This window comes from Heteronotia binoei, chromosome 6 (genome assembly GCF_032191835.1).
Source record: "Heteronotia binoei isolate CCM8104 ecotype False Entrance Well chromosome 6, APGP_CSIRO_Hbin_v1, whole genome shotgun sequence".
Classification (NCBI taxonomy): domain Eukaryota; kingdom Metazoa; phylum Chordata; class Lepidosauria; order Squamata; family Gekkonidae; genus Heteronotia; species Heteronotia binoei.
Window position 1 is genome coordinate 147,678,892 of NC_083228.1, and position 21,972 is coordinate 147,700,863.

General features: G+C 52.2%; 1 protein-coding gene and 3 non-coding genes across 4 annotated transcripts in view; 3 read left to right on the plus strand and 1 right to left on the minus strand.

Annotated features, from left to right (window-relative positions):
• The first annotated feature begins 1,860 nt into the window (after positions 1–1,860).
• Positions 1,861–21,972, plus strand: part of IL1RAP (interleukin 1 receptor accessory protein) — a 131,632-nt gene continuing 111,520 nt past the window's right edge. Inside the window, exons 1-2 of the mRNA XM_060242786.1 lie at positions 1,861–1,949; positions 4,600–4,661. Of these exons, the coding sequence (XP_060098769.1) occupies positions 1,861–1,949; positions 4,600–4,661 (151 nt within the window). The remainder of the gene's footprint in view (positions 1,950–4,599; positions 4,662–21,972) is intronic.
• TRNAT-UGU (transfer RNA threonine (anticodon UGU)) lies at positions 5,481–5,551 on the plus strand. The gene has a single exon. It is a non-coding gene; the product is annotated as a tRNA-Thr (tRNA).
• TRNAP-UGG (transfer RNA proline (anticodon UGG)) lies at positions 12,693–12,769 on the minus strand. Its single transcript has one exon. It is a non-coding gene; the product is annotated as a tRNA-Pro (tRNA).
• On the plus strand, positions 17,171–17,243 carry TRNAT-CGU (transfer RNA threonine (anticodon CGU)). Its single transcript has one exon. It is a non-coding gene; the product is annotated as a tRNA-Thr (tRNA).

Here is a 21,972-nt window from a genome sequence, read left to right on the forward strand (position 1 = left end):
ATCCCTTGCCAGAGTTTGTCCAGCTGCTGCTTAAAGACTGCCAGGGAGGGGGAGCTCACCACCTCTCGACGTAGCCAATCCCACTGTTGAACAGCTCTTACCGGAAAAAAGGTTTCTTCTAATATCCATCTGGTACCTTCCTAAAAGACCCTGTGCCAGCACCAGTCGTTTCCAACTGGGGTGACGTCACATCACGACGTTTTCACGGCAGACTTTTTACGGGGTGGTTTGCCATCGCCTTCCTGCCCTTAATTTAAATTTAAGATTGCGAGTACTAATCGTTGCTGCCAACAGGGCCAGCTGGAACGGGCCCAGAGGAGGGCGACGAAGTTGATGAGGGGTCTGGAGACCAAGTCCTATGAGGAAAGGTTGAAGGAGCTGGGGATGTTTAGCCTGGAGAGGAGGCGGCTGAGAGGTGATAGGATCACCATCTCCAAGCACTTGAAGGGCTGTCCTATAGAGGATGGGGTGGAATTGTTTTCTGTGGCCCCAGAAGGTAGGACCAGAACCAATGGGTTGAAATTAAATCAGAAGAGTTTCCGACTCAACATTAGGAAGAACTTCCTGACCATTAGAGCAGTTCCTCAGTGGAACAGGCTTCCTTGGGAGGTGGTGGGCTCTCCTTCCTTGGAGGTTTTTCAACAGAGGCTAGATGGCCATCTGACAGCAATGAGGATCCTGTGAATTTAGGGGGAGGTGTTTGTGAGTTTCCTGTATTGTGCGGGGGGTTGGACTAGATGACCCTAGAGGTCCCTTCCAAATCTATGATTCTATGATCCTCTAAGACAGGGGTCCCCAACTCTTAGGGGCCATCCTCTAAGGCAGTAGTCCGTGGACTGGTACCAGTCCATGGCCTGTTAGCATCCGGGCCGTGAGTTGTATAATGATTTCATTATATATTACAATGTAGTAATAATAATAAGACGACATTGGATTTATATCCTACCCTCCACTCTAAATCTCAAGAGTGGCTCACAATCTCCTCCCCCACAACAGGCACCCTCTGAGGTGGGTGGGGCTGAGAGGGCTCTCCCAGAAGCTGCCCTTTCAAGGACAACCTCTGCCAGAGCTATGGCTGACCCAAGGCCATTCCAGCAGCTGCAAGTGGAGGAGTGGGGAATCAAACCCGGTTCTCCCAGATAAGAGACCTCTGGCTGACCCAAGGCCATTCCAGCAGCTGCAAGTGGAGAAGTGGGGAATCAAACCCAGTTCTCCCAGATAAGAGTCCGCACGCTTCACCACCACACCAAAATAAAGTGCACAATTGTATCATCCCAAAACCACACCCCCACCCTCACTGGTCCGTGGAAAAATTGTCTTCCACAAAACCGATCCCTGGTGCCAAAAAGGTTGGGAACCGCTACTCTAAGGGACAACCCTTCCAAGACTTTGAGAGAGCAATCGTATAGAGCAGGGTTGGCCAACGGTAGCTCTCCAGATGTTTTTTTGCCTACAGCTCCCATCAGCCCCAGCCAGCATGGCCAATGGGTGGGGCTGATGGGAGTTGTAGGCAAAAAGCACCTGGAGAGCTACCTTTGGCCACCCCTGCTATAGGGAGACTAGGGGGAGGTCCTATTAATTAATGACCTGCAAATGTCAGGGGCTGTGAAAGATTTCTAACTTAGGCCCTGCGGAGGTGTGCCCAGTGTGATATTGCTGGGCTAAAAGGTCTGACTCAGTCTAAGGCAGCTTCATGTGAGTGTGTGTGTACCCGTCTGCTTATTTGGGCGAAATTATATAATCTGCTTTAATCAAAGGTAGGGCTGTATGCAAGAGCTGATAAGATTTCCCTTTGGAAAGCTAATTGGCTCTACCTCTCTTTCCCAAACTGATTGCGGCCGGGCTCTGAACTCTGCAGTAATGCCCCCACAGTTGACGCTGGCCAGCTGTGTTCTCCTGCTCAATATGAAGCCATCTTCTACGCACAAAGATCTTTTGCTTTGCTCGTGGTCTGGATTCTGTGAGTTTGGGGACCTGCCTGACACCTTGTGCTGGGACAGGTTTTATGATTCTGGTGTCTTGAAGCCTCGGGGATCTGTGAAAGGGCAGCAAACAGATTTTGCCTTTGGCCCCCAGCATTTCTGAGGCTCTCAGCAGATCTACCCCTGGAAGAAGAAGAAGAAGAAGATATTAGATTTATATCCGCCCTCCACTCCGAAGAGTCCCAGAGCGGCTCACAATCTCCTTTCCCTTCCTCCCCCACAACAGACACCCTGTGAGGTAGATGAAGATATTGGATTTATATCCCGCCCTCCACTCCGAAGAGTCCCAGAGCGGCTCACAATCTCCTTTCCCTTCCTCCCCCACAACAGACACCCTGTGAGGTAGATGAAGATATTGGATTTATATCCCGCCCTCCACTCCGAAGAGTCTCAGAGCGGCTCACAATCTCCTTTACCTTCCTCCCCACCCCATGACAGACACCCTGTGAGGTAGATGAAGATATTGGATTTATATCCCGCCCTCCACTCCGAAGTGTCTCAGAACGGCTCACAATCTCCTTTACCTTCCCCCCCCCCACAACAGACACCCTGTGAGGTAGATGAAGATATTGGATTTATATCCCGCCCTCCACTCCAAAGAGTCTCAGAGTGGCTCACAATCTCCTTTCCCTTCCTCCCCCACAACAGACACCCTGTGAGAGGGCTCTCCTAAAAGCTGCCCTTTCAAGAACAGAGTCTTTGAGAGGCCTACAATCTCCTTTCTCTTCCTCCCCCTAGGAGACACCCTGTGAGGCAGGTGGGGCTGAGAGAGCTCTCCCAGAAGCTGCCCTTTCAAGGGTAGAGTCTCAGAGCTGCTCACAATCTCCTTTCCCTTCCTCCCCCACAACAGACACCCTGTGAGGTGGGTGGGGCTGGAGAGGGCTCTCACAGCAGCTGCCCTTTCAAGGACAATCTCTGACAAAGCTCTGGCTGACCCAAGGCCATACTAGCAGCTGCAAGTGGAGGAGGGGGGAATCAAACCCGGTTCTCCCAGATAAGAGTCCACGCACTTCACCACTATTTTTTTTTATTATTATTATTAAATTTTATTTATATCTCGCCCTCCCCGCCGAAGCAGGCTCAGGACGGCTATGGCTGAGCCTGTGGCTGACCCAAGGCCATTGCAGCAGCTGCAAGTGGAGGAGGGGGGAATCAAACCCAGTTTTGCCAGATAAGAGAGCTCTGGCTGACCCAAGGCCGTTCCAGGAGCTGCAGGTGGAGGAGTGGGGAATCAAACCTGGTTCTCCCAGATAAGAGAGCTCTGGCTGACCCAAGGCCATTCCAGCAGCTGCAAGTGGAGGAGTGGGGAATCCAACCCGGTTCTCCCAGATAAGAGAGCTCTGGCTGACCCAAGGCCATTCCAGCAGCTGCAAGTGGAGGAGGGGGGAATCAAACCCGGTTCTCCCAGATAAGAGAGCTCTGGCTGACCCAAGGCCATTCCAGCAGCTGCAAGTGGAGGAGGGGGGAATCCAACCCGGTTCTGCCAGATAAGAGAGCTATGGCTGACCCAAGGCCATTCCAGCAGCTGCAAGTGGAGGAGAGGGGAATCAAACCTGGTTCTCCCAGATAAGAGAGCTCTGGCTGACCCAAGGCCATTCCAGCAGCTGCAAGTGGAGGAGGGGGGAATCAAACCCGGTTCTCCCAGATAAGAGAGCTCTGGCTGACCCAAGGCCATTCCAGCAGCTGCAAGTGGAGGAGAGGGGAATCCAACCCAGTTCTCCCAGATAAGAGAGCTCTGGCTGACCCAAGGCCATTCCAGCAGCTGCAAGTGGAGGAGTGGGGAATCCAACCCAGTTCTCCCAGATAAGAGAGCTCTGGCTGACCCAAGGCCATTCCAGCAGCTGCAAGTGGAGGAGTGGGGAATCAAACCCGGTTCTCCCAGATAAGAGAGCTCTGGCTGACCCAAGGCCATTCCAGCAGCTGCAAGTGGAGGAGTGGGGAATCAAACCCAGTTCTCCCAGATAAGAGAGCTCTGGCTGACCCAAGGCCATTCCAGCAGCTGCAAGTGGAGGAGTGGGGAATCAAACCCGGTTCTCCCAGATAAGAGAGCTCTGGCTGACCCAAGGCCATTCCAGCAGCTGCAAGTGGAGGAGGGGGGAATCAAACCCAGTTCTCCCAGATAAGAGAGCTCTGGCTGACCCAAGGCCATTCCAGCAGCTGCAAGTGGAGGAGGGGGGAATCAAACCCGGTTCTCCCAGATAAGAGAGCTCTGGCTGACCCAAGGCCATTCCAGCAGCTGCAAGTGGAGGAGTGGGGAATCCAACCCGGTTCTGCCAGATAAGAGAGCTATGGCTGACCCAAGGCCATTCCAGCAGCTGCAAGTGGAGGAGAGGGGAATCAAACCTGGTTCTCCCAGATAAGAGAGCTCTGGCTGACCCAAGGCCGTTCCAGGAGCTGCAAGTGGAGGAAGGGGGAATCAAACCTGGTTCTCCCAGATAAGAGTCCGCACACTTAACCACTACACCAAACTGGCTCTCCTGTAAGCTTCTCTCCTTGCTGTTGCAGATTGCAAGCCACAGTGGTTGGACTTCTTCTGGGCCCTGCTGATACAGAGGAAGACCCGGATTCCAAAGCAACCAGAATAAGTCTTTTCTTTTTGCTTTTTTCCTCTTCACAGGATGAAGACCTGCTGCCTCCTACTGGTTGTTCTGGGCAGTGCTGGCTTTGGCAGCCCTTCTGGTGAGTGAGCCGGCCTGCTTGGTCTTGGGGGGTGGTGGTGGTGGCGGGGTGTTTGATGGAACGGTTAGGTCAGTGCTTTCTTGGTGCCTGTGAGGTAGTTTTGGGAAGTATGTGGGGCTTTTGCCCAGCAAGACTTCTGATTGGCCATTATCTATGTTGTAAGCCTCCTTGAGCGCTGTAAGGATGGAAGAAAGGCAGGTAACAAAGGTCTAAAATAAGTGAAACTTCTGCTGTTCAAAGACTTGGGATGTGTGTAGTGGTACTGATGTGCCTGGAGGAGCCCTGACAGTCAGATGTTTTTGTGGGGGGTGGGGTGCTCTTTGCCATGGGAGGGCAGATGTTGGCTGCTTTGAGATGGTGACAGAGAATGACTTTCCCAGGCTTGTTCAGGACACCTGGTGGCTGACCCAGAGTTTGACCCTGGATGTCCCTAGCTTGGCTCTCAACTGTGTTGCTCTCACAGCTTTTTAGCTACTCTTTGGGGAGGGACGGTGGCTCAGTGGTAGAGCATCTGCTTGGTCAGCAGAAGGTCCCAGGTTCAATCCCAGGCATCTCCAACTAAAAAGGGTCCAGGCAAATAGGCATGAAAAACCTCAGCTGGAGACTCTGGAGAGCCGCTGCCAGTCTGAGTAGACAAGACTGACTTAGGGAGGGACGGTGGCTCAGTGGTAGAGCATCTACTTGGTAAGCAGAAGGTCCCAGGTTCAATCCGCGGCATCTCCAACTAAAAAGGGTCCAGGCAAATAGGTGTGAAAAACCTCAGCTTGAGACCCTGGAGAGCCGCTGCCAGTCTGAGTAGACAAGACTGACTTTAGGGAGGGACATTGGCTCAGTGGTAGAGCATCTGCTTTGTAAGCAGAAGGTCCCAGGTTCAATCCCCGGCATCTCCAACTAAAAAGGGTCCAGGCAAATAGGTGTGAAAAACCTCAGCTTGAGACCCTGGAGAGCCGCTGCCAGTCTGAGTAGACAAGACTGACTTTGATGGACCCAGGGTCTGATTCAATGTAAGGCAGCTTCATAGGTTCATGACCAAGTCTAGCACAGATAACGATAGCTGGGAGGGACCAGTGTCCTGGCAGTGCTGATTGTGGAGCTGGGCAGAATGGAGCAGCTTAGAGGCACCCTGAGATGGCGTGGTACCTCTCGCCTCAAATCCCGCCTTTGAATATGTCAGAATGCCCCAAACAGCTGTTGAGAACCGTATATTCTCCCATTCCACCATGGTGGTAAACAAATGTATTTTTTCTTTCGTGGAGCGTCCAGATCTGCCTTGTGCTTAGTGTAGGGCTTGCTTGAAAAGAGAGATCAAGGGAAGCTGACATCCCGGCTCGCATCTACTCCTCTTTGGAGTGTGCATTGTTGTGGCTTCGCGACTGAGTCATCTTGCCCGCCCAGGAAAATCCAGTTGCAGATAATTGCAGGTTCAGGTGACACACAGATGGAGCTGAAGTTCACAGACGTGAACCTCCAAAAGCAAAGAACACCCAGGACTTCGTAGGAGGCTTCTGGCGCACTCCCCCCCCTCCAAATGGTGGTTCACGCCTCGGTCACCTCAAGAATTGATTACTGTAACGCTCTCTACATGGGGCTGCCCTTGACTCAGATTCGGAAGCTGCATCTGGTGCAGAATGCTTCAGCCAGGCTACTAATGGGGCTTCCCTATCAGAAGCACATTCAGCCTGTGCTGAGAGTGCTGCACCGGCTGCCTGTTGTGTACCGAATCCGTTTCAAGGTCCTGGTATTAACTGTCAAAGCCATATAGGGCTTAGGACCTACCGATCTGCGGGACCGCCTTGCCCCACATGTTTCCAGAGAGCCCTTCGATCAAGCTCTCAAACTTTTTTTGGCTGTCCCTGGGCTAAAAGAGTCTAGGCTTAATTCCACCCGAGCAAGAGCCTTCTCGGTTGTGGCCCCAGTACTCTGGAACACTTTCCCAGAAGCCATCAGGGCCCTGTGGGGCTTATCTTAGGGCCTGCAAGACTGAACTGTTTCAGATGGCATATGACATCTAATGAGAGGGGGCTGCCACCATATATGGATCTATCGCACTTTAGTACTAACTGCCTAGGAACTGTACGTGTTGAGAAAGGAAAATATTATATGATTTAATCTTAGCAGTAGTCCGTGCGAAAAGGACCTAGGGGTCTTAGTGGACCGTATGCTGAACATGAGTCAACAGTGTGATGCTGTGGCTAAAGAGGCAAATGCAGTTTTGGGCTGTATCGATAGAAGTATAGTGTCCAGATCACGTGATGTGATGGTATCGCTTTACTCTGCTTTGGCAAGACTTCACCTGGAGTCTTGTGTTCAGTTTTGGGCACCACATTTTAAGAAGGATATAGACAAGCTGGAATGGGTCCAGAAGAGGGCGACGAAGGAGGTGAGGGGTCTGGAGACCAAGTCCTATGAAGAGAGGTTGAAGGAGTTAGGGATGTTTATCCTGGAGAGGAGGTGGCTGAGAGGTGATAGGATCACCATCTTCAAGTCCTTGAAGGGCTGTGATCTAGAGGATGATGTGGAATTGTTTTCTGTGGCCCTGGAAGGTAGGACCAGAACCAATGGGTTGAAATTAAATCCAAAGAGTTTCCGGCTCAACACAAGGAAGAACTTCCTGACCATTAGAGTGATTCCTCAGTGGAACAGGCTTCCTCCTTGGGAGGTGGTGGGCTCTCCTTCCTTGGAGGTTTTTAAACAGAGGCTAGATGGCCACCTGATAGCGATGAAGATCCTGTGAATTTAGGGGGAGGTATTTGTGGGTTTCTTGCATTGTGCATGGGGTTGCACTAGATGACCCTGGGGGTACCTTCCAATGCTATGATTCTATGATTCTTAGACCTGGGAAATGCTGCTGGACCTGTGGCTGACTGGGAACATTTTGTGAGCATTTTGGCATCATTGGGGGTGGGGCATGGTTGGGAGAGCCAGTTTGGTGTAGTGGTTAAGTGGGCGGACTCTTATCTGGGAGAACTGGGTTTGATCCCCCACTCCTCCACTTGCAGCTGCTGGCATGGCCTTGGGTCAGTCATAGCTCTGGCAGAGGTTGTCCTTGAAAGGGCAGCTGCTGGGAGAGCTCTCTCAGCCCCATCCACCTCACAGAGTGTCTCTTGTGGGGGAGGAAGATAAAGGAGATTGTAGTCTGCCAGTGGGGCCAGGACACTAGAAGCCAGTTTGGTGTAGTGGTTAAGTGTGCGGACACTTATCTGGGAGAACCGGGTTTGATTCCCCACTCCTCTACTTGCACCTGCTAGCATGGCCTTGGGACAGCCGTAGCTCTGGCAGAGGTTGTCCTTGAAAGGGCAGCTGCTGTGAGAGCCCTCTCAGCTCCACCCACCTCACAGGGTGTCTGTTGTGGGGGAGGAAGGGAAAGGAGATTGTGAGCCGCTCTGAGACTCTTCGGAGTGGAGGGCGGGATATAAATCCAATATCTTCATCTACCTCACAGGGTGTCTGTTGTGGGGGGAGGGAGGAAGGGAAAGGAGATTGTGAGCCGCTCTGAGACTCTTTGGAGTGGAGGGCGGGATATAAATCCAGTATCTTCATCTACCTCACAGGGTGTCTGTTGTGGGGGGGGGGGGAGAAGGTAAAGGAGATTGTGAGCCGCTCTGAGACTCTTCGGAATGGAGGGTGGGATATAAATGCAATATCTTCATCTACCTCACAGGGTGTCTGTTGTGGGGGAGGAAGGGAAAGGAGATTGTGAGCCGCTCTGAGATTCTTCAGAGTGGAGGGCGGGATATAAATCCAATATCTTCATCTACCTCACAGGGTGTCTGTTGTGGGGGAGGAAGGGAAAGGAGATTGTGAGCCGCTCTGAGACTCTTCGGAGTGGAGGGCAGGATATAAATCCAATATCTTCATCTACCTCACAGGGTGTCTGTTGTGGGGGGTGAAGAAGGTAAAGGAGATTGTGAGCTGCTCTGAGACTCTTCGGAGTGGAGGGTGGGATATAAATCCAATATCTTCATCTACCTCACAGGGTGTCTGTTGTGGGGGAGGAAGGGAAAGGAGTTTGTGAGCCGCTCTGAGACTCTTCGGAGTGGAGGGCGGGATATAAATCCAATATCATCTTCTTCTTCTACTTTGGAGAAATGGATGCATGCAGTCCCCGCCCCCATACTCATCCTGTTTCCCCTCACGGCACACATGTCACTTTGAGGAACTGCAGTGGGAGGCTGACTTGATAAACCATTTTGGCCAGGATATGAGCCCCCCCTTCCCACACAGACGTTTCCTGCCCATGAAATGGTGGAAATTCTCCTTTTGCAAGTGCCTCTTTGCACAAGGACATGTGACACATTATTTTATTTGCTCCCAGTCTTAGAGATGTCGGCTGAATTCAGCTCGTGGAGTGTTAAAAGTCTCATTAGCCTGCATACAGCACCATAGATTCCAATTAGGCCGGCTACGAAAACTCTCTGACTTCTGTCTTGAGGCAGAATAAAATATTATCGGTCAGACATCAACATGTTTTGCCAGCAGGCTGGACAGAGAACGCCTTTAAAGGAATGGTTTTATTCACTCATTATTAGGTAAGGATTTAACCTTTCTTTTTTTTTAAAGGTGCGAATTAACTGTGAATCCAGAATAAATGCATGTTAGAAAAATCAGGTCTCCTAACATTTCGTATAACTTGAGCTAAATAAATAATGATTTCAGTTTCCTAAGACTGAGGTAGATTAGAAGAAGAAGGAAAACTGCAGATTTATACCCCGCCCTTCTTTCTGAATCAGAGACTCAGAACAGTTTATAATCTCCTTTACTTTCCTTCCCCCCCAACAGACACCCTGTGAGGTGGGTGGGCTGAGAGAGCTCTCACAGCAGCTGCCCTTTCAAGGACAGTTCTGTGAGAGCTATGCACGACCCAAGGCCATTCCAGGAGGTGCAAGTGGAGGAGTGGGGAATCAAACCCGGTTCTCCCAGATAAGAGTCCACACACTTAACCACTACACCAAACTGGCTTAAGATGATATGCAGAATGCTATGTAAAATAAGAAGTCCTGTACACAAATTATGTACATGGACATGGTCTCGTGTGTCTGGAAACCCCCAGTAGAGAACTGGATTAGACCCTTACCCGGTTCTTTGTATAGACAGTTAGGAACAAAACTCAGCACACAATTGACCTCTGAATAAAATAATATGGAACTTGAATCAGTTATGCAAAGGCGTCGTATTGGATGAAGAAGGGGGGTTGTTTTTATACCCCGCCCCTTCACTACCCGAAGGAGTTTTGGAGCGGCTTACAGTCTCCATTCCCTTCGTCTCCCCACAACAGACAGCCTGTGAAGCAGGTGGGGCTGAGAGAGTCGGAGACAACTGCGACGGGCCCAAGGTCACCCAGCCGGCTTCATGTGGAGGAGGAGGGAGAATCAGACTCTGTTCGGATTAGAGTCTGCCTCTCTGATCCACTACGCCAAGCTGGCTTTCAATTAGGATATGGCTTGGATTTGTCTTGATCGTTCTCCTTAAAACTCCCAAAGCTAGGTTGTGAGCCTAAAAATAGAACTGCTTGTGACTAAAGAACAGTAAATTATTTGCTGTTTCTTCGGCTTCTCTAACAAGTAGCCTTGTTGCAAGTCCATCCTCAGTTCGCGGGGCTTTTTTTGTAGCAGGAACTCCTTTGCATATTAGGCTGCGCACCCCTGACGTAGCCAATCCTCCAGGAGCTTACAAGATTCTTAAAACAGGGCCTACTGTAAGCTCCAGGAGGATTGGCTGCATCGGGGGTGTGTGGCCTAATATGCAAAGGAGTTCCTGCTACAAAAACGCCCCGCAGTTGAACCTTACATAGGTCATGAGCAGTGTTCCTTCTAAGCACAGTTAGTTTGAGCTAGCTCACAGATTTTTAGCCTACAGCTCACACGTTTCTGTCAGCTCAGGCAAAATGGCCCCAGAGCTAGCTAATTAATGCAGTCGCTTGCGACTTTAATGCCAGTAGCTCGCAAAGTAGAATTTTTGCTTACAAGACTCCATGGTTTAGAGACGGAGCGTTGGTCGTGAGAATACATAGATGAACATGCATAGAGATGAATATGCGATGGGTGGAATGTCTTGTGTGGGTCTCTGGAGCCCTTTGGCCAGCAGGAAAAAGGCTGTAGCTATGCCTATTTATCTGTTCAGCTCTCCCCCTTCCTCTGGCTTGGTATGCCCATGAAAGTGAAGATTGTAGCCATACTGGAGCACATGTGGGTGGGTGGCAGAGAAAGGCCGGGAGGTTGGGGTGGGGCTCCGGGCATTGGAGAGAGCGTTCAGTGCTGTAGTTGTTCAGTAGGCTGAATGGTGCCAGCCGGTGCGTTTTTTGTAGCAGGAACTCCTTTGCATATTAAGCCTAGGGTTGCCAACCTCCAGGGATAGAGCAGGGAACAAGGTTCCCACCTCTGTGAAAAACCAGCCTCCAAAAAATATAACAAATGTTCATAAATACAGCAACCAAACATATAAAGTGAAATTGATCATGAAATAGACAAAGGCCACGTGCTAGTCCTGAAGGTAGGTTGGTTGGTGAGTGGAAAGGAGAGAAGGAAGCAAGGAAAGGTGGGGTGGAGTTCTTGTCTGGAGGTGCATTGGACAAGGGGCATCAAATTGAAGCTCGTAGAAGCTTGTTAGTGAAACGGGATCAGGTACGGCCCTGTTGCGCTTCTCCTGCCCCGCTGCACCGGATTCTTTCATCTTTAACATTCGTGAAGACGTCCTGGAGTGTCGGACTCCCTAGAAGGACCTCCCTTTGCCACGGCCGGGACTACTCTTCTCACCTTCTTGGCGTTAATTCGCCGCTAAAGGGACTTGAGCGTGAACGTGGTCTTTTGTCTGTTTCATGATTAATTTCACTTTATCTGTTGGGTTCCTGTATTTATAAACGTTTGTATCATTTGTTACATTTTTGGGAGGCTGGTTTTTCGCGGAGGTGTATACCTTGTTCCCTGCTCCATTTTTCCGCGAGTCTCTGTGGGTTGCCTAATCCCCAGGTGGGGGCGGGGGATTCCCCAGTTTGGAGGCCCTCCCCCTGCTTCAGAGTCATCAGAAAGCGGGGGACGGGGAGGGAGAGGAAAATGTCTGCTGGGCACTCCATTATTCCCTATGGAGGCCAATTCCCATGGAAGAATGGAGAATTGATCTGCGGGTATCCGGAGCTATGGGAGGGGTCTTTTTTTTTTTTTTGTGGTAGAGGCACCAAATTTACAGGATAGCATCCAGCGGCTTTCCTCAAAACATTCCCCAAGTTTCAAAAAGATTGGACCAGGGGGTCCAATTCTATGAGCCCCAAAGTAGGCGCCCCTATGCTTCATGATTTCCTGTGAAGGGAAGGCATTTAAAAGGTGTGCAGTCCCTTTAAATGTGATGGCCAGCACTCCCTTTGGGGCTCATTCATGCTTGTCACAACCTTGCTGCTGGCTCCACCCCCCCCCCCCAATATCTCCTGGCTCCACCCCCAAAATCTCCTGGCTCCACCCTCAAAGTCCACAGATATTTCTTGAATTGGACCTGGCAACCTGATGTAGCCAGTTCTTCTGGAGCTCACAGTAGGCCCTGTAAAGTCCGGGAGGATTGGCTGCATCAGGGGTGTGTGGCCTAATAGGCAAAGGTGCTCCTGCTATACAAAAAACCCCTGATGCCAACGAACAGCTGCTTAGGATGGCTCCTTGTACCCGGCACAACGCCCGCCTGATAGTGGGTTGTTTTTCAGGCTTTTTTTGCCAGTGTAACTCAGCTGCATAACTCCTAGCAGCCTTTAAACCCCCATGCCCAGGGGGTGAACATGAACATATGAACATATGGAGCTGCCTTATACTGAATCAGACCCTTGGTCCATCAAAGTCAGTCTTGTCTTCTCAGACTGGCAGTGGCTCTCCAGGGTCTCGAGCTGAGGTTTTTCACACCTATTTGCCTGGACCCTTTTTTGGAGATGCCGGGGATTGAACCTGGGACCTTCTGCTTCCCAAGCAGATGCTCTGCCACTGAGCCACAGCCCCATTCATGGCTCTCCAGGGTCTCGAGCTGAGGTTTTTCACACCTATTTGCCTGGACCCTTTTTGGGAGATGCCGGGGATTGAACCTGGGACCTTCTGCTTCCAAAGCAGATGCTCTACCACTGAGCCACCATCCCTCCCTTGTGGTGTGTGTTCCTCCCTTGTGGTGGTTGTGTGTGTGTTCAGCTGCCTGGAATGCCTGTTCTGGGAAGTGTGGAATTGCTCCAGTTTTGGGCATCACAATAGACCTGTTTCTGCAGGATATGACCAGGGGGTTCAGCAGGCTTTTGGTCACAGCCTCCCTCTGGGGCTCTGGGTGGGAACCTGGACTGGTGTGGTGGCTGGGGGGGGGGGGAGAAGGGTTCGAATCCCCACTCTGCTGTTAGCCGTCCTGGCTGCTCACATACTCTCGGAGTAAGAGACCTTGCGGGGAGATGGTGAGGCTGCCGGGTAAGGTGTCCTGCCCAGAAGGCCGGGCTACAAAACCCTCTGGATTGTCATCTTTATTCCCTGGTGATAGCAGACTTGGAGGCAATAACTTGGCTACCCAGGGTAGCCAAGAAGGATTTAAGAAGGATCTAGACAAGCTGGAAGGAGTCCAGAGGAGGGCGACGAAGATGGTGAGGGGTCTGGAGACCGAGTCCTATGAGGAAAGGCTGAAGGCGCTGGGGATGTTTAGCCTGGAGAGGAGGCGGCTGAGAGGTGATAGGATCACCATCTTCAAGGACTTGAAGGGCTGTCCTATAGAGGATGGTGTGGAATTGTTTTCTGTGGCTCCAGAAGGTAGGACCAGAACCAATGGATTGAAATTAAATCGGAAGAGTTTCCAGCTCAACTTTAGGAAGAACTTCCTGACCGTTAGAGCAGTTCCTCAGTGGAACAGGCTTCCTCGGGAGGTGGTGGGCTCTCCTTCCTTGGAGGTGTTTCAGCAGAGGCTAGATGGCCATCTGACAGCAATGAAGATCCTGTGAATTTAAGGGGAATTCTTTGTGAATTTCCTGCATTGTGTAGGGGGTTGGACTAGATGACCCTGGAGGTCCCTTCTAACTCTATGATTCTATGATTCAGGGTGCAAGTGAAGGGGTCCCCTTTTCTCCTCCTTGAGGACTGGGCCCAGGAACTTGCAAGCGCTCAAGTGGCAGGTATCTGGTGTTAACATGAACGTTTTCCCCCAAGGCAGGTGTGGTGTGGAGAACAGCTAGGTCTGTCTGACTGGAGGGCCTGTGTAGTGAGCGACGCACAATCTCCCCCTACCCCACAATTGCTTTGCTTTTACTGTGTTGTTTGCACAGCATGGGCTGCGTATTGCTCGAAGAGTCTCATCTTCTTGCTGTGAGGTATTACACGGTGACTCAGAGCCTTAAGATGCTGCTGGGGAAATATTTTGCCTCCCAATGCTGGTTTAGGCAGGAGTTTTTGTGTTTTCAATTTCCTCCTTCCTTCTCCATTTAACTTTCCTAGGGGCTTTTTTGTTCTCTCAAATGCGATCTCAAGAATCAACTCCATCCTGTCTCTCTCCTGCTCTCTGTCGCTCTGCTCTTGCGGCGACTTTTTTGCCCCGTTCTGCGATAGTGTAGTGATCCATAAAAGAAGGCCAGAAATAACAGTGCTTCTTTGTCCAGTGCTTCTTTGTCCAGTGGAAGTCTTTGCTGCAAGAGGCAGTGGCAACTTACAATCATAGATCCTTCTCATGATCTGCTTAATTCACAGAATCAGTATTGCTGTCAGATGGCCATGTAGCCTCTGTTTAAAAACCTCCAAAGAAGGAGGTTTCTGGGGAAGTCTGTTCTTATAGCTTAGAGGTAAAGGTAGCCCCCTGTGCAAGCGCCAGTCGTTTCCGACTCTGGGGTGACGCTGCTTTCACAACATTTTCACGGCAGACTTTTTACGGCATGGTTTGCCATTGCCTTCCCCAGTCATCTACACTTTCCCCCCAGCAAGCTGGGGATTAATTTTACCGACTTCGGAAGGATGGAAGGCTGAGTCAACCTGGAGCCAGCTACCTGAAAACCTTGCTTCCGCCGGGGATCGAACTCAGTTTGTGAGCAGAACTTAGGACTGCAGTAGTGCAGCTTTAACACTCTGCGCCATGGGGCTCTTGAAAGGAAAGGTCCACTGTGCAAGCACCAGTCGTTTCCGACTCTGGGGTGACGTTGCTTTCACAACGTTTTCACGGCAGGCTTTTTACGGGGTGGTTTGCCATTGCCTTCCCCAGTCATCTACACTTTCCCCCCAGCAAGCTGGATACTCATTTTACTGACCTCGGAAGGATGGAAGGCTGAGTCAACCTGGTACCAGCTACCTGAACCAGCTTCCACTGGGATCGAACTCAGGTTGTGAAAGTACTGCAGCTTATAGCTTAGGAGGCTTTTAAAAGAGTTCATGATGTGGCCGGGGGGGGCGGGGGGCTGTCCTCTGGTGGTCTAGCTCTGCAGAGTCCCTTTTGAGATAGGGTGACCAGAAGAGAGAATACCAGAGAAATGGGACTGGATCCTAAAAGTTATAAAATGGAGTGAAATGGACAAATTGACAAGAATTTTAAAAGACTGTGATTTAGAAACCTTTAAGTTGGAGTGGAAGAAGTTTAGAAGTTATATAGAAAAAGAGTGGAAAATAAAAGGACATTGGACAATTTTTGATAATGATTAAGTCTTAAAAGAAAGAAAAATAGAAATTTTTGTTTTATTAGTGGTACCTTTAAATATTAGTATTTTAAGTATATAACACCGGTGGGGGTCAAGTAACGGGGTTAGTAATATATGGGATAGATAAAAAGAAGTAATTAATAATGCGAAGAATTGATTATTACCATATGTTACTGAAATAAAATTGTTTTAAAACCGAGATAGGGTGACCAGGACTGGAGACTGCTTTGCTTCACACGCCTTGTGAATTAAGGCAAATCTATTTTTGCTGGTGGGCAGTCATCCAGCTGAGTAGGATGGTTGTCTGGGTTTGTAGGGTTAGGGAAGAAATAAAAGAAGTATTGACACGATTATTCTTTAGCCTGTCCTTGATTTTATGCTACATTTAGATGTGTATCGTTCTAAATGGCATTTTCTTCTCTTTATTAATGCAAATCTGTTGAGAGTGGCCTGTAGCAACCTGCTTTTTGCACGGAATGTGTGCGGTCCATGCGGAATGCGTCAATTTTCAGCTATGCGTCCCTCTGTCCAGAATCCCCCCCCCCCCCCAAGGAGGTGTTAAACGTTTCAAGTCTTTCTCCATCTTTCTCGGAAACCAGATTCTGCTTCTAACTGCTGTCACTGCCGAAACCCACCGTGTGCCTGAGGAGGCGGCCGCCCCCTTAGCGCCTGGTCTAAAAAGCTCCCTGTCCTCACGGAGGGGGAAAGGAGAGGTTCCTCCCAGCTCTGCATTGGGCCAAGAGCCGTCCGTTTCGGCCAGCTGCGAGCTTATGCCTTTTGGAAGGACAAAGCCTGGAACGATCCACCTTGCTGCCAATTAGATCAGAATCTGATGCTGCCTGCGCTTTGCGGCACTAGCGGCAAATGAGCGGCTAACGAAGCCTAGCGGGGTGGGAGGAGGAGGGGGTGTCGCTGCCAAAGAAATACTTGGAAAGGCGTGCTGCTCACAGTTGCAAAGGGCCCAAGCCTCAGTTACCGGCAGCGTTTCGACTGGCAGCTGAAGGGCCATCCTGCGGACCTGTTATCCTCCTGAGAGCCAGTCTGGTGCATGGGGAGGGACGGTGGCTCAGTGGTAGAGCATCTGCTTGGTAAGCAGAAGGTCCCTGGTTCAGTCCCCGGCAGCTCCAACTCAAAAGGGTCCAGGCAAGTAGGCGTGAAAAACCTCAGCTTGAGACCCTGGAGAAAGAGCCGCTGCCAGTCTGAGTAGACAAGACTGACTTTAGGGAGGGATGGTGGCTCAGTGGTAGAGCATCTGCTTGGTAAGCAGAAGGTCCCAGGTTCAAACTCCGGCATCTCCAACTCAAAAGGGTCCAGGCAAGTAGGCGTGAAAAACCTCAGCTTGCGACCCTGGAGAGCCGCTGCCAGTCTGAGTAGACAAGACTGACTTTAGGGTGGGACTGTGGCTCAGTGGTAGAGCATCTGCTTGGTAAGCAGAATGTCCCAGGTTCAAACTCCGGCATCTCCAACTAAAAAGGGTCCAGGCAAGTAGGCGTGAAAAACCTCAGCTTGCGACCCTGGAGAGCCGCTGCCAGTCTGAGTAGACAAGACTGAGTTTAGGGAGGGATGGTGGCTCAGTGGTAGAGCATCTACTTGGTAATTAGAAGGTCCCAGGTTCAATCCCTGGCATCTCCAACTAGAAAGGGTCCTGGGAAATAGGTGTGAAAAACATCAGCTGGAGACCTTGGAGAAAGAGCCGCTGCCAGTCTGAGTAGACAAGACTGACTTTAGGGAGGGATGGTGGCTCAGTGGTAGAGCATCTGCTTGGTAAGCAGAAGGTCCCAGGTTCAAACTCCGGCATCTCCAACTCAAAAGGGTCCAGGCAAGTAGGCGTGAAAAACCTCAGCTTGCGACCCTGGAGAGCCGCTGCCAGTCTGAGTAGACAAGACTGAGTTTAGGGAGGGATGGTGGCTCAGTGGTAGAGCATCTACTTCGTAATTAGAAGGTCCCAGGTTCAATCCCTGGCATCTCTAACTAGAAAGGGTCCTGGGAAATAGGCATGAAAAACATCAGCTGGAGACCCTGGAGAGCTGCTGCCAGTATGAGTAGGCAAGACTGACTTTAGGGAGGGATGGTGGCTCAGTGGTAGAGCATCTGCTTGGGAAGCAGAAGGTCCCAGGTTCAATCCCCAGCATCTCCAACTCAAAAGGGTCCAGGCAAATAGGCAGCTGCTGGAATGGCCTTGGGTCAGCTCTCCTAGGAGTTGTCCTTGAAAGGGCAGCTGCTGTAAAAAGCTCTCTCAACCCCACCCACCTCACAGGGTGTTGTGTTGTGTGTGTGTGGGGGGAAAGTAGAGGAGATTGTGAGCCGCTCTGAGACTCTGAGATTCAGAGTACAGGGTGGGATATAAATCCAATCTCCTCTGCCTCCTTGTTTTTGTGTTTTCCTCTGGGTAAATCTGCTGCAACTTGTGTGCCTTCAGGAGAGAGGACTTGGGGGCGGAGCCTGGGGAGGGGAGGGCTTTTTGAGAGGGAGCTCAGCATGGTGTTGTAGTGCCCACCCTCCAAAGCAGCCACTTCCCCCAGGGGAACCAACACCCACCATTCTGGAGATCAGTCGTAATTCGAGGCCTCACCTGGAAGTTGGCAACCCTAGGTCAGCTCTTTGCCAAGCTTCCAAAAGGCACAAACTCCTTGTCTGCTGCACCCCCCCCCCCCTTTTTGCTTCTTCAGCTGCCCTGTAAAGGATGATCCCACCTGGGCAGCTGCAGTGTGGGTTCTGCAGAACCCCAGCAGTTTGCTGACCCGGTGGAGCTGCCTGCTGCAGAACACCCCATGGCGCTTTGCGGCCCACCCTAGACTGGCCTGCACGGGGGGGGGGGGGAGTCCAGAGGCCACAGTGGGCTAGGGTAGCCAATCTCAAGGTGGGGCAGGGAATCCCCCGTTTGGAGGCCCTCCCCCCTGCTTCAAGGCCATCAAAACCCGGGGGGGGGGGATGTCTGCTGGGGACTCCATTATTCCCTATGGAGACCGATTCCCATAGGGTATAATGGAGAATTGATCCCTGGGTGTCTGAGGCTCTGGGGTGGGGGCTGTTTTTTGTGCTAGAGGCACCAGATTTTCAGCATAGCCTCCGGTGCATCTCCTCAAAGCACTTCCCAAGTTTCAAAAAGATTGGAGCAGGGGGTCCAGCTCTGTGAGCCCCAGAAGAAGGTGCCCCTGTCCTTCATTATTTTCAAAAGGTGGGAAGGCATTTAAAAGGTGAGCAGTCCCTTTCAATGTGATGGCCAGAACTCCGTCTTGCCACACCCTTGCTCCTGGCTCCACCCCCAAAGTCTTCTGGCTCCACCCCCAAAGTCTCCTGACCCCATCCCCAAAGTCCCAGATATTTCTTGAGTCGGACTTGGCAACCCTACCAGTGGGCGAATCGGCAGCAGGGGTAAGAAGCACAGGGCCTCCGTGCTGGTTCCCTCCCTCTCCCCCTCAGTAGCTGAAGGGGAAGGCATTTAAAAGGCCTGCGGTCCCTTTAAATGTGATTGCCAGAACTCCCTTCGGGATTCGATCGTGCTTGTCACACCCTTGCTCCCCACTCCAGCCCCAAGGTCCTCCTGGCCCCACCCCCAAAGTCCCCCGCCCCCCAAAGTCTCCTGGCCTGCGCCAAAGTCTCCTGGCCCCACCCCCAAAGAATCCTGGCCTGCCCCCAAAGTCCCCTGGCCCCACCCCCAAAGAATCCTGGCCCCGTCCCCAAAGAATCCTGACCCGCCCCCAAAAGTCTCCTGGCCCCCCCCCCAAAGTCTCCTGGCCCCAGCCCCCAAGTCTCCTGGCCCCACCCCCAAAGTCCCCTGGCCCCACCCCCAAAGTATCCTGGCCCCACCCCAAAGTATCCTGGCCCCACCCCCAAAGTCTCCCTGGCCCCACTCCAAAGTCCCCTGGCCCCACCCCCAAAGTATCCTGGCCCCACCCCCAAAGTCTCCTGGCCCCACCCCCAAAGTCTCCTGGCCCCAGCCCCCAAGTCTCCTGGCCCCGCCCCCAAGTCTCCTGGCCCCACCCCCAAGTCCCCTGGCCCCACCACCAAAGTTTTCCTGGCCCCACCCCCAAAGTCTCCTGGCCCCACCCCCAAAGTCTCCTGGCCCCACCCCAAAGTCCCCTGGCCCCACCACCAAAGTATCCTGGCCCCACCCCCAAAGTATCCTGGCCCCACCCCCAAAGTATCCTGGCCCCACCCCCAAAGTTTCCTGGCCCCACCCCAAAGTCTCCTGGCCCCACCACCAAAGTCCCCTGGCCCCACCACCAAAGTATCCTGGCCCCACCCCCCAAAGTCTCCTGGCCCCAGCCCCCAAGTCTCCTGGCCCCACCCCAAAGTCCCCTGGCCCCACCACCAAAGTATCCTGGCCCCACCCCCAAAATCTCCTGGCCCCACCCCCCAAAGTCTCCTGGCCCACGCCCAAAGTCCCCTGGCCCCGCGCCCAAAGTCTCCTGGCCCCGTCCCCAAAGTCTCTTGGCCCAAGCCCCCAAAGTCTCCTGGCCCCGTCCCCAAAGTCTCTTGGCCCCACCCGCAAAGTCTCGTGGCCCCACCCCCAAAGTCTCGTGGCCCCATCCCCAAAGTCTCGTGGCCCCATCCCCAAAGTCTTGTGGCCCCATCCCCAAAGTCTCCTGGCTCCACCCCCAAAGTCCCCAGATATTTCTTGAGTCGGACTTGGCAACCCTACCAGTGGGCAAATCGGCAGCAGGGGTAAGAAGTGCAGGGCCTCTGTGCTGGTTCCCTCCCTCTCCCCCCCAGTAGCTGAAGGACCCTGTTAGACTACCGTGATGAAAACAGATGAGCCCGGAGCAGAGCGAGATGAGCCCCTGGCAGGCAATTAGCCTCGCAGCCTGACAGCCCCATTTGTCTTCTTCAGGGCTCGGATGCACCGAATCCAGGCCACCCCCCCCCACCCCCCACGTCAATCCAGCTTCTTTGCGATAAGCCCCAGAGCCTCTCTTCACCCTCCGCCCAAATCTACAACTCCCGCTCTGTTTGCGCTGAAGTGCAGCCCCTCTGAGTTGTGTGCCCCACCCCCCTCCCCCCCAGCCTTCTTAGAATGTATTGGAATTTCTTGCAGAACCATCCAGGTGGCTAAAAAGGCAAATGCAATTTTGGGCTGTATCAACAGAAGTCGAGTGTCCAGATCACGTGATGTGATGGTGTCGCTTTGCTCTGCTCTGGTAAGACCTCGCCTGGAGTCTTGTGTTCAGTTTTGGGCACCACATTTTAAGAAGGATATAGACAAGCTGGAAGGGGTCCAGAGGAGGGCGACGAAGATGGTGAGGGGTCTGGAGACCAAGTCCTATGAGGAAAGGTTGAAGGAGCTGGGCATGTTTAGCCTGGAGAGGAGGCGGCTAAGAGGTGATAGGATCACCATCTTCAAGTACTTGAAGGGCTGTCCTATAGAGGAGGGTGTGGAATTGTTTTGTGTGGCCCTGGAAGGCAGGACCAGAACCATCGGGTTGAAATTAAATCAAAAGCGTTTCCGGCTCAACATTAGGAAGAACTTCCTGACCGTTAGAGCGATTCCTCAGTGGAACAGGCTTCCTCCTTGGGAGATGGTGGGCTCTCCTTCCTTGGAGGTTTTTCAACAGAGGCTAGATGGCCATCTGACAGCGATGAAGATCCTGTGAATTTAGGGGGAGGTCTTTGTGAGTTTCTTGCATTGTGCAGAGGGTTGGACTAGATGACCCTGGAGGTCCCTTCCAAGTCTATGATTCTATGAACTTCCTGACCGTTAGAGCGATTCCTCAGTGGAAGAGGCTTCCTCCTTGGGAGATGGTGGGCTCTCCTTCCTTGGAGGTTTTTCAACAGAGGCTAGATGGCCATCTGACAGCGATGAAGATCCTGTGAATTTAGGGGGAGGTCTTTGTGAGTTTCCTGCATTGTGCAGGGGGTTGGACTAGATGACCCTGGAGGTCCCTTCCAACTCTAGGATTCTATGAAACCCAGATCCTAGTCTGACACTATAACCCTTACACCACACTGTCTCTGGCATCCTAGGTCAGCTCTATGAAGCTGTGAATGGTGGCCAGGAAGCTACTGGCCACGCTCTCACTTTCCCAGCTCCTGAAACTTCTTCACTAAGGTGCTCCAGCCTCCACCTGAGTAGCTCAGCTTCCTCTAACCATGGGCCGGTGCCCAGGGCCAGTGCATGGGAGTCGGTGAGGTAGGCGGCCGCTTGGGGTGCCTCTTCACTGGGGGGGTGGGCCCGGGTGCCCCCTCCCGCCCCCGGTCAAGCCGATCCCCGCGGTGCCTGCCCAGCTCCCTCTGAAGTAGACAGCCTCCAGTAGACTGGAGAGCCAGTTTGGTGTAGTGGTTAAGTGTGCGGACTCTTATCGGGGAGAACCGGGTTTGATTCCCCACCCCTCCCCTTGCACCTGCTGGCATGGCCTTGGGTCAGCCATAGCCCTGGCAGAGGTTGTCCTTGAAAGGGCAGCTGCTGTGAGAGCCCTCTCCAGCCCCACCCACCTCACAGGGTGTCTGTTGTGGGGAAGGAAGGTAAAGGAGATTGTGAGCCGCTCTGAGACTCTTCGGAGTGGAGGGCGGGATATAAATCCAATATCTTCATCTACCTCACAGGGTGTCTGTTGTGGGGGAGGAAGGGAAAGGAGATTGTGAGCCGCTCTGAGACTCTTCAGAGTAGAGGGCGGGATATAAATCCAATATCTTCTTCTTCTTCTTCTTCTTCCTGGCTCCCTTTGGAGCGGGAGAGGGGCAGGTCGAGCTTTTGTGTGA